The sequence below is a fragment of the Polypterus senegalus genome, chromosome 12 (assembly GCF_016835505.1).
Source record: "Polypterus senegalus isolate Bchr_013 chromosome 12, ASM1683550v1, whole genome shotgun sequence".
In the NCBI taxonomy this organism is placed as follows: domain Eukaryota; kingdom Metazoa; phylum Chordata; class Cladistia; order Polypteriformes; family Polypteridae; genus Polypterus; species Polypterus senegalus.
The window spans coordinates 102,200,949-102,215,254 of record NC_053165.1 but is presented as its reverse complement, the minus strand read 5'-3'; the positions used below and the strand labels follow the sequence as shown (position 1 = coordinate 102,215,254).

The 14,306-nt window shown below is 38.8% G+C and overlaps 1 protein-coding gene across 3 annotated transcripts in view; it reads right to left on the bottom strand.

The window, feature by feature from the left end:
• Positions 1-469: 469 nt before the first annotated feature.
• rlbp1a (retinaldehyde binding protein 1a) overlaps positions 470-14,306 on the bottom strand; it is a 50,019-nt gene continuing 36,182 nt past the window's right edge. For all 3 annotated transcript variants that reach the window (XM_039771231.1, XM_039771233.1, XM_039771232.1), the window contains exons 5-8: positions 12,391-12,569; positions 3,848-4,006; positions 3,523-3,633; positions 470-795 (exon numbers count right to left, since the gene is read on the bottom strand). In XM_039771231.1, coding sequence (XP_039627165.1) covers positions 637-795; positions 3,523-3,633; positions 3,848-4,006; positions 12,391-12,569 — 608 coding nt within the window. In that variant the 3' untranslated portion in view covers positions 470-636. The remainder of the gene's footprint in view (positions 796-3,522; positions 3,634-3,847; positions 4,007-12,390; positions 12,570-14,306) is intronic.

Below are 14,306 nucleotides of genomic sequence, written 5' to 3'. Positions count from 1 at the left end.
AGTGAGTATTAACAGCTTGGACTGGCTAGATCTTTCTTAGCTCAACATTTGTCATCCATATTATACCCAGGGCTCTGTGCCTCAGGGTGTGGATTTTATTCTTTCCTTGTTACCTCTGAAAAAGAATCACAGCACATATGGTATTTAAAGTATCAATGATATCATAGTAATTGTCCATAATACCAGTTTCAACAGTAAATGGTTTAATTTGGTTGGTTCTGCCAAGAATAGGGTTGTGCTGAAAGTGTCAATTTCTAAACTCACAAAAACACCACCTGAACTCATTGAGCTGTGAACAATAAACCGGGAGGTATGCGCCTAAATAAAAGTGTAAAGATGTGTTCATAGTTAGCCTGTCAGTTTCTCATTGGTGTAACTAGTATGGAAAGTTGATGACTTTGGGCAGAATGTTTTCCATCTGGATTGTTTAAAGGCTCTTAAAGTCCATCTTGTTTTCACTACTGACGTGTTCATATAGTATTTTTCATTTATTGTATACAAATGTTTAGATGAGTTACAGGAATGCCACATTTTTGCAAAGAAATGCCTAACATTTGTTTCAATTGCCTTAACCTCATTGGGACTAACAGATTTTGGAAGGAAAAAGGCTGACAGAAACAAACTGAACACCCAAGGCTAAAGAGCTGTGTCTTCAGATTCGATCCGTGGCCCAAAGAGTTTTTCAGCGATGCCTTTTCCGTCATATTTTGGCAATGTTCCACCAAAGTCTAATGGCAGGATGTCTTCATCAATCTCTTTGTAAAAAGTTTCCAGGTCATCTCCATGAACAAATACCTGCAAGAAAAACGGGAAAGTTTAATATTCTTCTTCTTTTTTTTTTTTGTAATTACGCCGTAGTCTGCTGATGTGGTAACCCTTCTGTTAGCGCCTATTCTGAAATTCACTTCTGTTATTCTTCTACATGGCACTAGTGCTTGGTAATGAGAAGAGATGGGTTAACACAAATAAAACATGTTGACTACATTAGGAAAGGCACCTGCATGTAATTCTAGACTAAAGGGCAAGGAGAAGTCAACAACGGTACCTTTTTAGTCTTAAGCAGAGAAGGCCATGTAGGAACCTAATAAGTTCATCCATTTTGTAACCCACTTATCCAGTTTAAACAAAAGTCTTAAAGCTTACTGAATACGTTCACTTCAAAGCCAAGATTTTTCTTGGGTGTTGATTCATTTCTTGAGATTGATCACATATTGTATTAGAAATGTGCATATCTATATGACTTTTACAAAAATACAATTTCTTTTCACGAGTCTCAACCATGTTTAAAGACGTTTGTCTGCCATCTTCATTTCATTCTGTTTCCATACACAGTATCCACCTCGATGGGCCTGGTCTTGTGCAGTTTATTTTGTGAATGGTGCAGTAACAATTATATATTGACTAGCCGCCCCCTGCAGCTTTGCCCTTTGACATTGAGGAGGGCACTGCCCGGCTCCCCACTCCTGATGTCATGCTTCCCCATCCCCTCGGCCCATAGCCTCTGTCTCGGATTAGCGCAAATATATCACTCCTGCAAGTGAACTATGATTCTTAGTTCAATGAGAGAAGTTGCAAAATCAACCGGAATGTTCAAGCAAATTATAGAAAGAAAAAAAAAAAACCAGATCGAAATCCATTAAGCAGTTCTCTCATTCGCTAGCTAAGCAGAGGTAAGGTATGCCCTGAGGTCTCACCTCCCTCCCCTTGGCCCATTACGTGTCTCCTGGATTTGCACAAATAAATCGGTACTGCAAGCGAACTATGATACATAGCGCAGTCAGAGAAGTCGCAAAATCAACCAGAATGTTCAAGCAAATTCTAGAAAAAAAACTCGATCTAAATCCAGAGTAGTTCTCTCGTGAAAAGTGGACAGACATACAGAGAGACAGATGTTGGATTTTATAAATATATATATATATATATATATATATATATATATCAGTCGCGGTGCACTGCACAATAAAGTGACTTGACTTAACCATTCAAAGTTTTCCTCCTCTTTGTCTTTATGTTTACCATTTGTTTGCTCAGAGGTTAATGCGCTTGCTGCTTCCTGAGCAGATCTTCTTTTTTTCACTCTAGTGGCCCGCTTCTTCTCTTCTTTTCACATTAAAACTGATTAAGTCAGTGTTTGTGTTGCAATTACTTTGTACGTTTTCCTTAATTTTTCACTTAAGCAGGCACTTAAGTCTTCACTCTGCCTCAAGAATGTTTTAAGATATGAAGAGGTAGGGGACGTGACGACGAAGATGGGAGGGAATGAGAACGGCGCCCATACACATGTGCCGCATGGCCGCCCTGCTGTGTGGTGCAGAGAGTTGATTCTACAATAAAATAAAATCAAAACAAAAAGAGGAATAACCTTGGTGGTCAATCATCACCCCAAAAGCTGAGAGTAGACGTCACATAGTATATGGGTACCAAATTTCAGGTCAATAGTTCAAATGGTTTGCGAGCTGCAGGTGATTTAAAATCCTGGACAGACAAACAGACAGCCATGGTAGTGTATTATAGAAGAAGATATATAGATAATAATGACAAGAAAGAAAAGTCTGTACATAATCAGCACGGAGACAACCACTGCAGCCTAACTACATAGTACACTTCTGCATCAACATAACATTTTTGTTCTTCCAACACTTACAGATTTAATAACCTGAAAGAGAAATGCATGGAAAAAAAACAGAGAATGTTTAAAATACAAGTGCATACAGAAAATATAATTATAAATAGGAAAAATACGTAATTCTCGCTCTCTCACACACACACACAACACAAGTAGAGAATGAACAAGATGCAAGGCGAACGATGCTCAACAGTGAGTTCCTCCGGAGTGAGACTGAGGATTTGCCTACATAGGCCTACACGTCACTTCATTTTTGTCGATTCAGCACAGAACTCGGCACTCAGCAAAGTGAAGTTTAGTTTTTTGGAAATTTCTGTGTTTTTTTTTGTTTTTTTTTTAATATTTTCGATTCGCGGTTGGTTGAATCTGTGGATGCAGAACCCCCGGATATGGAGGTTTAACTGCAGTGACACTCTTTCAATTAAGAAGTCATCTGCTGTCACCTGATTGGACAGTCATGAAATTATTGGTATTTGGCCAGTCCTCCCTGATCTCAGCTTTCAAAGGGCAACATGACCATCTATGGTTGAATCCCTTGTCTTAAAGAGGATCAGACATTCATGTTTTCTGCTCTACTGCCTGCCCTCTACAGTCTAGGAGGAACATCACTCAATTCCACCCTGGTTGCACTTCTTTCTTTCCTTCACTGGTGCTACTGTCTATTGCTCTTCTGGGGAATGAAGACATATGTAACCACCAGCAGCTCCAGTTGTTTTTCTTTCTCTCTACCACTCATTCTTCACTTTGCTGAGCTCTTTCCTGGGCTATTTCTTTCCCCCTGGCAATCCACCACACTCTTGATAAAGAAATGTAGACTTCCCAAGTTTCGACCTCTCAGACTTAAGCAGGCATTTCTTGCTTAGACATTACTAAGCCTTCTTACTCTGACTACTCACCCTTTCAAGCAGCTTGCTCTTCATTAGTGGCTTGACAACATTGTAAGTGGTGGTGAAGTACCACGGCTGATGAATGAAATGGACTGCCTTAAATCTTGCTGGAAAGGAGTCCTTGAATAACAAAATAAAGTGTGTTATCCATAATGTTACATTTCATGTTTATTAGTATACTATGTTTCTATGAATCTTGGCAACAGAACCTGGAATGGAAAACCAATTGTGTTACTTGAAGAGATCAGACGTTTTCGGTCAATTTATCCCCAGAGTGTAAAATCCTCAGACTGTTTAGTAGCTGCCTGGCATGTTTGCTATTCAAGGCGCTTACCTGGAGCATGTCAACCATCTTCTTTAATTCAGAGGGCTTAATGCCAGATGCCTGCTGCATGGTGAAGCCCTTAAAGTTCTCTATGATGCAGAATCCATTGATCTGTGTTTCCTCGTTTTCTAGCAAGCGTTCCAAAATCACACAATAAGCACGCAGGATCTGAGGACATAAGAAGTCATCATTAGCACTGACAGAGCTGACTACAATGTTTGTGCAAGCGTTGCAGTGCAGTGCTCAGTGTCATTTGGTAGTTAAAAAATGAGACAGTTAAGCACAAGGCTGCTAGTTCAATTCATACAGACTCATTGTGTGACCCTGAGTGCTGCCGCTCACCAAGTGCAATTATATAAACTGTTCTCCTGTACACATTGCCTGGCCGTGTCAGCTAAAGCAAAAAATGTACCAGTGTTAATTGTGGGTCCTGACGACTGCTTTATCAGCGGTCTTCTTACTCTAATGTATTTAAAAGGCAAACACTGGCCTGGAATATAAATTGTGTCTGTGGATTTAACTTTCCTCAGCAGAATCCCCTTGTGACTGCATCTTTAATAAAATAGCCACTATGAAGGGCATGACCCCATTACAAAAAAATACAGATGAGCTGCTGGACCGCTATATGTAATTGAGAAAGAGAAAGAAGAAGACGAATAGGAGAGTAGACTTCACAGATGTAGTTTAAATCCTAAATGAAAAGTCGTCACAGCCCATAAAAAACAAGCAAATGGATATAAATTACCAGAAGGCGCAACTCAACACTGCACATTTGGTTCTAATAACAGCAAGTAATCCAATCTAAAATCATTAAATTAGTCGTCTACATGACAATCAAAGAGCAAAGTGACACCCCAGATATCTTTAAGCCTCTCTTCAATTGTTACTTTGTATCTTGTCTTCCACCAAAGTGAACAAGTGCTACCTTACAAGACTGGCAAAGACATGCAGACAAAGATGCAGACAGATTGGAAAGAGCAGTATGATGATCATCTCTTGGAGATTCAAACCCATCAAATGCTGGCACTGACCATCATAATAAAATGGTTTAGTGATGACAATGATGAAAAACATTAATGTTTAGAGGTTGTAATCAAGTAAGTTAAGTGTAGAAAACTGAAGAATGTGGAAGAAAACAAAAAAAGGAGTCCCTGACTAGCACTCTTGCCTCTTGTCTATCTGATATTACAGTCACTGTTATTCTAACTCTAAACTCCTCTAGCTTTTATAAAAGCATATCAAGCTGCATACAAGAAATGGAAAAAAACATAAAATTAAGTCGCTTTTCCGGAAAAACAATTAATGTCACTTTTTTTTACCAAAAAACCTTGATAAACATGCTATTGTTAACTATCCATCCAATATCCCACCCGCTATATCCTAACTACAGGGTCACGGGGGTCTGCTGGAGCCAATCCCAGCCAACACAGGGCGCAAGGCAGGAAACAAACCCCGGGCAGGGTGCCAGCCTACACATATTGTTAATTATACAATACATTATTTAAAATGCATACATTGGTCTAAAAGAATCATTACAACATAAAGTAGTTTTGACAAGAATGGGACATTCGGCTCAACAGGGTTTTCAAGACGTCCCCAAAAAGACATCAAGTTGAAGAACCCTAAAGTTCTCATTTAAGAAACTACTTATAATGTTATACACTTAATTTATGCCACCTTTTAACCTCTTTTGTCCAAAATTGATGAGGTTCAGCGCCTGCAATTGTTCCTCACAGCTCATACCTCACAGTTCTGGAAACAGCTTATTCTCTCTTCTCTGGACCTTTTCTAGTGTTGATATGTCTTTTTTTGTAAGATGGAGACCAAAACTGCACACAGTATTCCAGATGAGATCTCACTAGTGCATTACATGTATTAAGTATTACTTTATTGACTTGTACTGCACACATTGTACTATGTTAGTATATACCCTAGCACCCTATCAGCCTTCTTAATGACTTCTGTACACTGCCTGAATGTAGTGAAGAGTCCACAATGGCTTTTCAAGTTTCAAACTTGCAAATTGTGTACAGAAGCTTTTTACTGCCACTCAATAAAAAAAGAAATAAATTATTGCATTATTTTGCAAAAGTATTGTGTTATTTTGCATTCATAAATTGCATAATTTTGCAAGAGCCTTGCATTATTAAGTAAAGGTATTCCATTATTTAGCAATAATCCATCCATCCATCCATTTTCCAACCTGCTGAATCCGAGCACAGGGTCACGGAGGTCTGCTGGAGCCAATCCCAGCCAACACAGGGCACAAGGCAGGAACCAATCCTGGGCAGGGTGCCAACCCACCACAGTTTAGCAATAATTATTGTGTTTTTTTGTAAAAGATCCTTGTGTGGTCAGTATCATAGTGCACAGGCATGCTGAACACATCCTGTGATGGCTAGTGAGGGATATATTAAGGATGTGCACACATGTAATCAAGTGGCAAAAAAGTGAACAAAAGTCATAGGTATACATTTAATTCTACAGGTGCTGAAAGATAAATTTAATCCGTATAGTTCAGGGTCAAAGTGACTGCAGTGATTATTGCAGCAGCATTTTGTGTATGGCAAGAAACAACCTACTGCATGGAGATTGAGATGAGGAACACATGTAGCTTGCAATCACTAGCTGAACAAAAGTTACAGGCATACATTTAATTTTAACCAGATTGAAGTTTAGCAATTTTGGTACAGTTGTTTTAACATAGGCAAAGTGTTAGCACAGAGGCGGGTGCATTGTTAGGATTTGCAGAGATCGGGTTTTAGCCCCCCTGTGATTTTTGGGTGCAGTCTTACTCAGATTACCCAAATAATGGAAGGTTGCGTGGCATGAGGCTCCCATCTTGACCTTGCTCGATTCCTATCCAATATATAAATTTGCAGAGTTTCCCCTTTTGCCTTTGGCACTATGTTAATATGTTTTTCTTATGTGCAAAACTTTACATTTGCTTACATTAAATTTCATCTCTCACATATCTGCTCAAGCCTGTATTTGTCCAAGTCCATCTGTAATGATTTGGCTGAATCGTAATAAAATGTCATTCCCCTAGTTTGATATCATCTTCAGAATTAAAAACACTTGATATTTGTATTCTTGTTTAGAATCACTTAGATATACAGTATGAAAAAGAACAGTGGCCCCAATTTTTGTGCTGTTATTTGTAAAGTTAGCTATGTTAATATTTAGATAAATAAAGTCCAAATGACTGTTACATCCCACTCTCTTGTTAAAAACGGGCATACTAAAACTATTGGTTTTGCATTTGTTGTCTATAACGCTCCCAATTTAAGGCATCTATCACTAACACACTAAATAATTTGTGGCTCATCACCCAAAGTAAAGTGGATGAACTGCAAGCATGTGTGTGCACTTTCAAGCCATTACAGAGATGTGTGCATTATGGCATTTACAGAAATCTGCTTGATTGATTTGGTGCACCCATTCATTTGGACAGAGACTCTGCCATCACCGGTAAGTCACACGACAGTGACATCTGTCTTTATATATCAATCAATCAATCAACATTTATTTATATAGCACATATTCATACAAAAAAATGTAGCTCAAAGTGCTTTACAAAATGAATAGAAAAATAGAAGACACAATAAAAAATAAACATAAGTCAACATTAATTAACATAGAATAAGAGTAAGGTCTGATGGCCAGGGTGGACAGAAAAAACAAAAAAAAAACTCCAAAAGCTGGAGAAAAAAAATAAAATCTGTAGGGGTTCCAGACCACGAGACCGCCCAGTCCCCTCTGGGCAATCTACCTAACATAAGTCAAGCAGTCTTCTTTGTATTTAGGGTTTTCATGGAAGGACCTGATGATGATGGTCACGTAGACTTCTGGCTTTCAGTCCATCAATGTATATAAATAAACAATTGCGTAAATTGGTGGCGGTTAGAAAAAAAATGTGCATGAAGGGTGGAATTTCTGTCTGTCTCACTGCACTTCATTTATTCACCTAAAGAGTTTCCACAAATTTTCATGACGATTGAGTTTTATGAACTCCCGAGTGGTGGTTAGTGAAGCTGCTGACACAATCTCCATAGTGAGGCTTGAATCACTGTCTCCTGATATTAACCAGTGTTCACTGAACAAAACACAGCATAACTTTTACAAGTATGTCACTTGCTCAACTTGACAAAACAAAGTGCTTGATCAGTGCTATGGGAGCATTGAAGTCACTTATGAAGAGCGAGCCAAACCCACCACTTGGTGCATCTGATCCTATCTGTGTCCAGCTTATTCAATCTATAAGCCAGTTTCAAATAAGAGAAATTAAAAAGTTAAAAGTCTGGGACAAGGAATTTGTTGAGAGCCTGCATGGGTGTTTTAAATGCACTGGCTGTTCCATTTTTAAAGAATCCTGTGCTGACAAAAATTAATTGACAATCACTCTAAGCACTTACGGTATATAAAATTTTGTAGGATGCCATAATCCCTGTCAAATCAATCAAAATACAGTATATCATATTAACAAGTAATGTACCAGATACTTAAAACAATTGATAACCAGAATAACAGGACATTTCAACATTGAACATTAACTGAACAGAAAGAATTACAGAAGGTAAAATTTGAAATAAAGTAGGCAAAGGCAAAGGCTGAAGTTTAAGTACAGAAATGAAAATAAACTGTGGACTGATAACCTGGGCTCATTGTGGAACAGCATGAAGGTGATGGCTGGCACTCTCACTAAATGTAATAATCATGTTGACCTGGCAGAGGTTAAAACTGAATATCATTTGGCTAAAAATTCAGTATATTCTATTTAAGGTTTGAGACAAAAGATTTTGCTTTAGAAATTAGTCAGCAAAAGAGCTGACTCAAGACTAAAGCTAGGAGTCAGTCCTTCTTTGACCAGAGTGACGTCGGAAAGATCCTTCAACAAACGTGCCATTTCAAGCTGCCCTAAGAGTCTAATACAGTTACGCTCTTCTGAGACCTCAAATGTGGCTTTACTAAACCTTAGAGTGTTAATCAGTAAGACTTTTTACTTTAACAATTTTATCAGTGATTGGAAAATGTACTTTGTTGCATTGAGTGAAACTTGGCTAGCAATGATGTTGCAGCAGTGTTGATTAAAGCAGTACAATTTTGTTCATTCAGTTAGTCAAGGTAAGAAAAGTTGGCAGTGAAGCGAGCATTTTTTATAACTGTTTAAACTGTAAAAATGCCAGTTTTCGTACTTTTGTCTTTCGAGTATCTTATTCAAGAAATGTTCCAGTCTCTCATATTGTCCATATAAAGACCTCCAAAATATAATGCATATTTTATCAAGGAATTCTCAGCCTTACTGTCTATAATAATAACTAACTATGACAGGTCCCTAATTGTAGGTGATTTCACTTTTTATATGGATAGCCAGTGTGACACTAAAGTATGAGGATTTATGAACTTACTGCAATCTTTTAATATTAACCAGCACATAAGGGTGGCCATATGCTGGATTTAGTCATTTCGGAAGGATCAGGAATTGATGTGAGCAGGTTGTGCATTTCGATATATCTGACCACTTCTGCATTTTATTTGATGTAGAAATACTGGTAACTAGAAGTAATGAGAAGCATAATTAAAAAAAAAAAATTATGATGCACCTGCAAGTTCTGTGTTTGCTAATGTTCTAAATAATCAATCAGAATATAGTGCTTACCCTAAAACGGTTAGCAATGTAATCAGTAAGGTGGAAAATTTGAATGGTTTGGTGGTACAGTATCTGCAGCCAAAATATTGGCCCTATAAAAATTGTTAAGAAATCCACCAGCCCTTAAATATAGTTTCTAAACTAAAGAATAAATGGCAGATAGCTAAATGTAAATGAAGGAAAATTAAACTATACTATGAAATATTTAACTGAATATAACAAAGCAGTCCACCTGGAGGGGCAGTCTTATTTCACTAATATTATAAATGATAATGCTAGAAATCCAAGAGTTTAATTCTCTACTATTGATAGTCTTCTAAACCCAGCTCATTCAGTGGAATGTCTCTTGAACATTTCTAGCAAAACTAGAAAAAATAATTGATATTAGATGTAGTATAATACATCTCTCTAAAGTCAATCCTGTTATACACAATCATGCTGTTGTTACCAAATGAAATTCCTTCACTCAAATAGGTCTACCTGGACTTCATAGAATAATTTCTCAACTGAAGCTGTCCTTCTTGTCACAGTCCTAACTGGCTTTTTCAAAGAAATCTTCAATGTGTGTATCGATAGTATCGTTGACACAGTAACTCATTATTCGATATGTGGGTCCACCCAATTTCTGTTAAGACTGCAGTTATTAAATCCCTGCTCAAGAATAATAATCTTGACTCCTCTGTCTTTGATAATTTTAGACCTATTTCTAACCTGCCTATTAAAGTAAAAGTTTAGAAAAAGCAGTTTTTCTGCAGTTAAATGATTACTTGAACAAACATTCTATTCTTGATAAGTTTCAGTAAGGTTTTAGAAGAAACCATAGTACAGAAACTGCTCTGGTTGAAGTAATAAATGCGGACACAGGCCACGTATCTGTTCTTGTTTTCTTAGACCTTGAGTTAAGCATTTGATACCATAGACCACAATATTCTTATAAACCACCTTAGACAATGAGTGGGCCTCTCAGGTAATGTCTTAAAATGGCTTCAGCCTTATTTAACAGATATAAATTTCTTTCTTAGATGTGGTGTACTTTGAAGACCACTGTGATCAATTTGGGCCTGCTGCTTTTTTCGTTTTACATGCTTCCATTAGGCCAGATTATAGTGAACCACAAGGTAAACTACACAACTACATAACTATGTAGATGACATGCAGCTTTTCTTATCTATAGCATCTGATGACCCTGGTGCTCTGGCCTATCTGATCAATGTCTTATATTTCTGAATGGATGTGTACAGACATCCTACCCCTGCAGAACTGATTTAAGAGAGGTTAGGGTGAGGGGTTTCCATGTCGTAAAGGAACCAGTTGGCCATGCACAGTTGAATTTCTAAGAATTGCCGATATCCAGGTCAGTGCCCCCTAGGGGTTTCTTGTAGGGGGTGTCCCCATGGAGGTTTCCAGTCAATTGTTCCCCTTGAGGTTTCCTGGAGGGATTTTCAAGAGATTGGAAATCAGTTGCGGGAGTCCGGGAGAAGACACTGATTGTTGGGAGACTAAGAAATATCTGGGAGAAGAGAGCAATACTAATCAGATTCTCAGGAGAGAAACCTTCCAGAATGGTAAACTTAATACTGTACTTGCAGTCTTGGGGCATCTTATATATAAATGACTACGCGTGGAAGTGTGTGTGTCTGTCTGTTCGGCCCAGAAGTGAGAGGTGGAGTCGTGGTAAGGGTTCCACCTCCCAGGAAACAGAAAACTTGCTTAGCTGCTAATAACACAAGCAAGGTGAGCATGTTACCAAACAAAACCTTAGAAGAAAGACAAAGTCGTTTAGCCGCTAACATCAGCAAAACGGTATGCCTTTTACTTTTCCTCCCGCCGCTAATGCACAAGCGATGCAAGCACATCAGTAAAACGAATCCTCCTAGGGGAGAGATGCCCAGAGTAGTTGCTTTCAATTACCTGACATCTCTACATTTTAGTTTTTTTTCTGACGATTTCAATAGTTTCTAGGACCCCTGGCTTTTTACAGCATGGGCTTACACATCTGGTTATGTGTTGGTTTAATGTGATTCTGAATACTTAAGCCAAATTGCGAGTTTAGTTAATTTATTGAAAACTTTTGTGTTATTAAGGAAATTGTGTGTGTGTTCATTGCACAATCAGAGCAATAAGTGCTACTTAGTGTTTTAATTCTAAGTATTACTATTTATTTTCAATGTATTATTATATAAATATTGCATGAAAACCTATATTTTGCATCTATAAATTTCTGAATTTCTGAAAAATTTTGACCATTTGACCATTTTGTTTGCTCAAAGGTTCCTCTAACGCACTTCATGTTTTTAATTGCAAATGAAAAAAAATGTACAATCCAATTAATCAATTAATTGACAAATAATTGACAGATTAATCGATTATCAAAATACTCATTAGTTGCAGTCCTAAATTTTATTTTAAATTTGAGATACTGTATTTTCCTTTGTTCTTTTCTTTTATTTCATTCATGAGCAATCACAAGTTCAAATGTATGCAACTTTTTTCATTGAAGTCAAATGTTCAATAAGGATGGATGTCGACACTAATGATGCAGCTGCTTTCATAAAGTATGCCAACAGTTTTGCTTGATAAGACAGTGTGACATGTTAATAAAGCCTTTTTTATGACATCACCATAGCAACAGGCAAGATGCCAGGCAACTGATGACACAGAAGGGTAGAAAAAAAATATTAAGCTGCACAATAAGATTCCTACTTCACAATCATAACTGAAACAGAAATAATTTATTTTTTAAACTTAAACTGCACTCATTAAAATCATTTAAACCAGCTAGATATATCCACCTCCATCTTCTGTTATTAATTATTTTTGCATACTTTATCATCAAAAAATAATTAGGGTAGATCTACCGTTGTGCCACCAATGGTATACTGGTCTACGTTAATCATTTTACCTCATCAAAGGTGATTTCTTCATAGTCCCAGTTTTCGATGTTGAAAAGCAGCACTACACGGCCATATTTGTCTCGGCTGTGCAGTATTCCTGGATATCCAGCTTCAATTGTGCTGCGGACTGCTTCAGGAGTTAGATTCTCAAAGAGCTCTGGGTACTGCTCTCGAAAGCGCACATATCCTGACAGAGATAATCAGACAGTAAAGGGTCATTGTCCTCCAGATCCCTGTCTGAGTCCAGACATTAAGCTAGTTGTGTTTGATAAAGAACTAAAATGAGGGGGTGGGCCAAGAATACAAGTCACATTGCCAGTCTTGGAAACAATACACACAGTTTTGGATCTCCAGTCCATCTAGGTAGATCTCCTACCGAGGATTATACACTGCTCAAAAAAATTAAAGGAACACATTGAAAACACATCAGATCTCAATGAGGAAACAAATCCTGCTGGATATCTCTATTGATATGGACTGGGTAATGTGTTAGGAATGAAAGGATGGCACATCGTTTGATGGCAATGAAAATGATCAACCTACAGAGGGCTGAATTCAAAGACACCCTGAAAATCAAAGTGAAAAAATGATGCAACAGGCGAGTCCATTTTACCAAAATTTCATTGCAGCAACTCCAAATTGTACTCAGTAGTTTTTTATGGCACCCACATGCTTGTATGCATGCCTGACAACGTCGGGTTGGGGGCATGCTCCTAATGAGACGACAGATGGTGTTCTGGGAAATCTCCTCCCAGATCTGGACCAGGGCATTACTGAGCTCCTGGACAGTCTGAGGTGCAACTTGACGGCTTCAGATGAACCGAAACATAATGTCACACCCAGAGGTGTTCTATTGGATTGAGGTCAGGCGAGCATGGGGGCCAGTCAATGGTATCAATTCCTTCATCCTCAAGGAACTGCCTGCATACTCTTGCCACATGAGGCTGGGCACTGTCATGCATCAGGAGGAACCCAGGACCCACTGCACAAGCATAGGGTCTAACAATGGGTCCAAGGATTTCATCCCGATATCTAATGGCAGACAAGGTGCCATTGACTAGCTTGTAGAGGTCTGTGCATCCCTCCATGGATATTCTTCTCCAGACCATCACTGACCCACCACCAAACTGGTCATGCTGAATGATGTTACAGACAGCATAACATTCTCAATGGCTTCTCCAGACCCTTTCACGTTTGTCACATGTGCTCAGGGTGAACCTGTTCTCAAATGAGAAAAGCACAGGGCACCAGTGGAGGACCTGCCAATTCTGGTATTCTATGGCAAATGCCAATCAAGCTCCACGGTGCTGGGCAGTGAGCACAGGGCCCACTATAGGACGTTGTGCCCTCAGGCCACCCTCATGAAGTCTGTTTCTGATTGCTTGGTCAGAGACATTCAAACCAGTGGCCTGCTGGAGATCATTTTGTAGGCTCTGGCAGTGCTCATCCTGTTCCACCTTGCCCAAAGGAGCAGATACCGGTCCTGCTGATGGGTTACAGACCTTCTCTGGCCCTGTCAAGCTCTCCTAGAGTAACTGCCTGTCTCCTGGAATCTCCTCCATGCCCTTGAGACTGTGCTGGGAGACACAGCAAACCTTCTGGCAGTGACACGTATTGATGTGTCTGCCATTCTGGAGAAGCTGGACTACCTGTGCAACCTCTGTAGGGTCCCGGTATCGCCTCATGCAGCTAATAGGGATAATGTCCATAGCCAAATGCAAAACTAGTGAAAAAACATATGAGGAGGGAAAAATGTCAGTGGCCTCCACCTGTTAAACCATTCATTCCTGTTTTGGGGGTCGTCTCATTGTTGCCCCTCTAGTGCACCTGTTGTTAATTTCATTGACACCAAAGCACTGAAACTGATTAACAAGCCCCTCTGCTACTTAACTGACCAGATCAATAGCCCAGAAATTTCACTGAC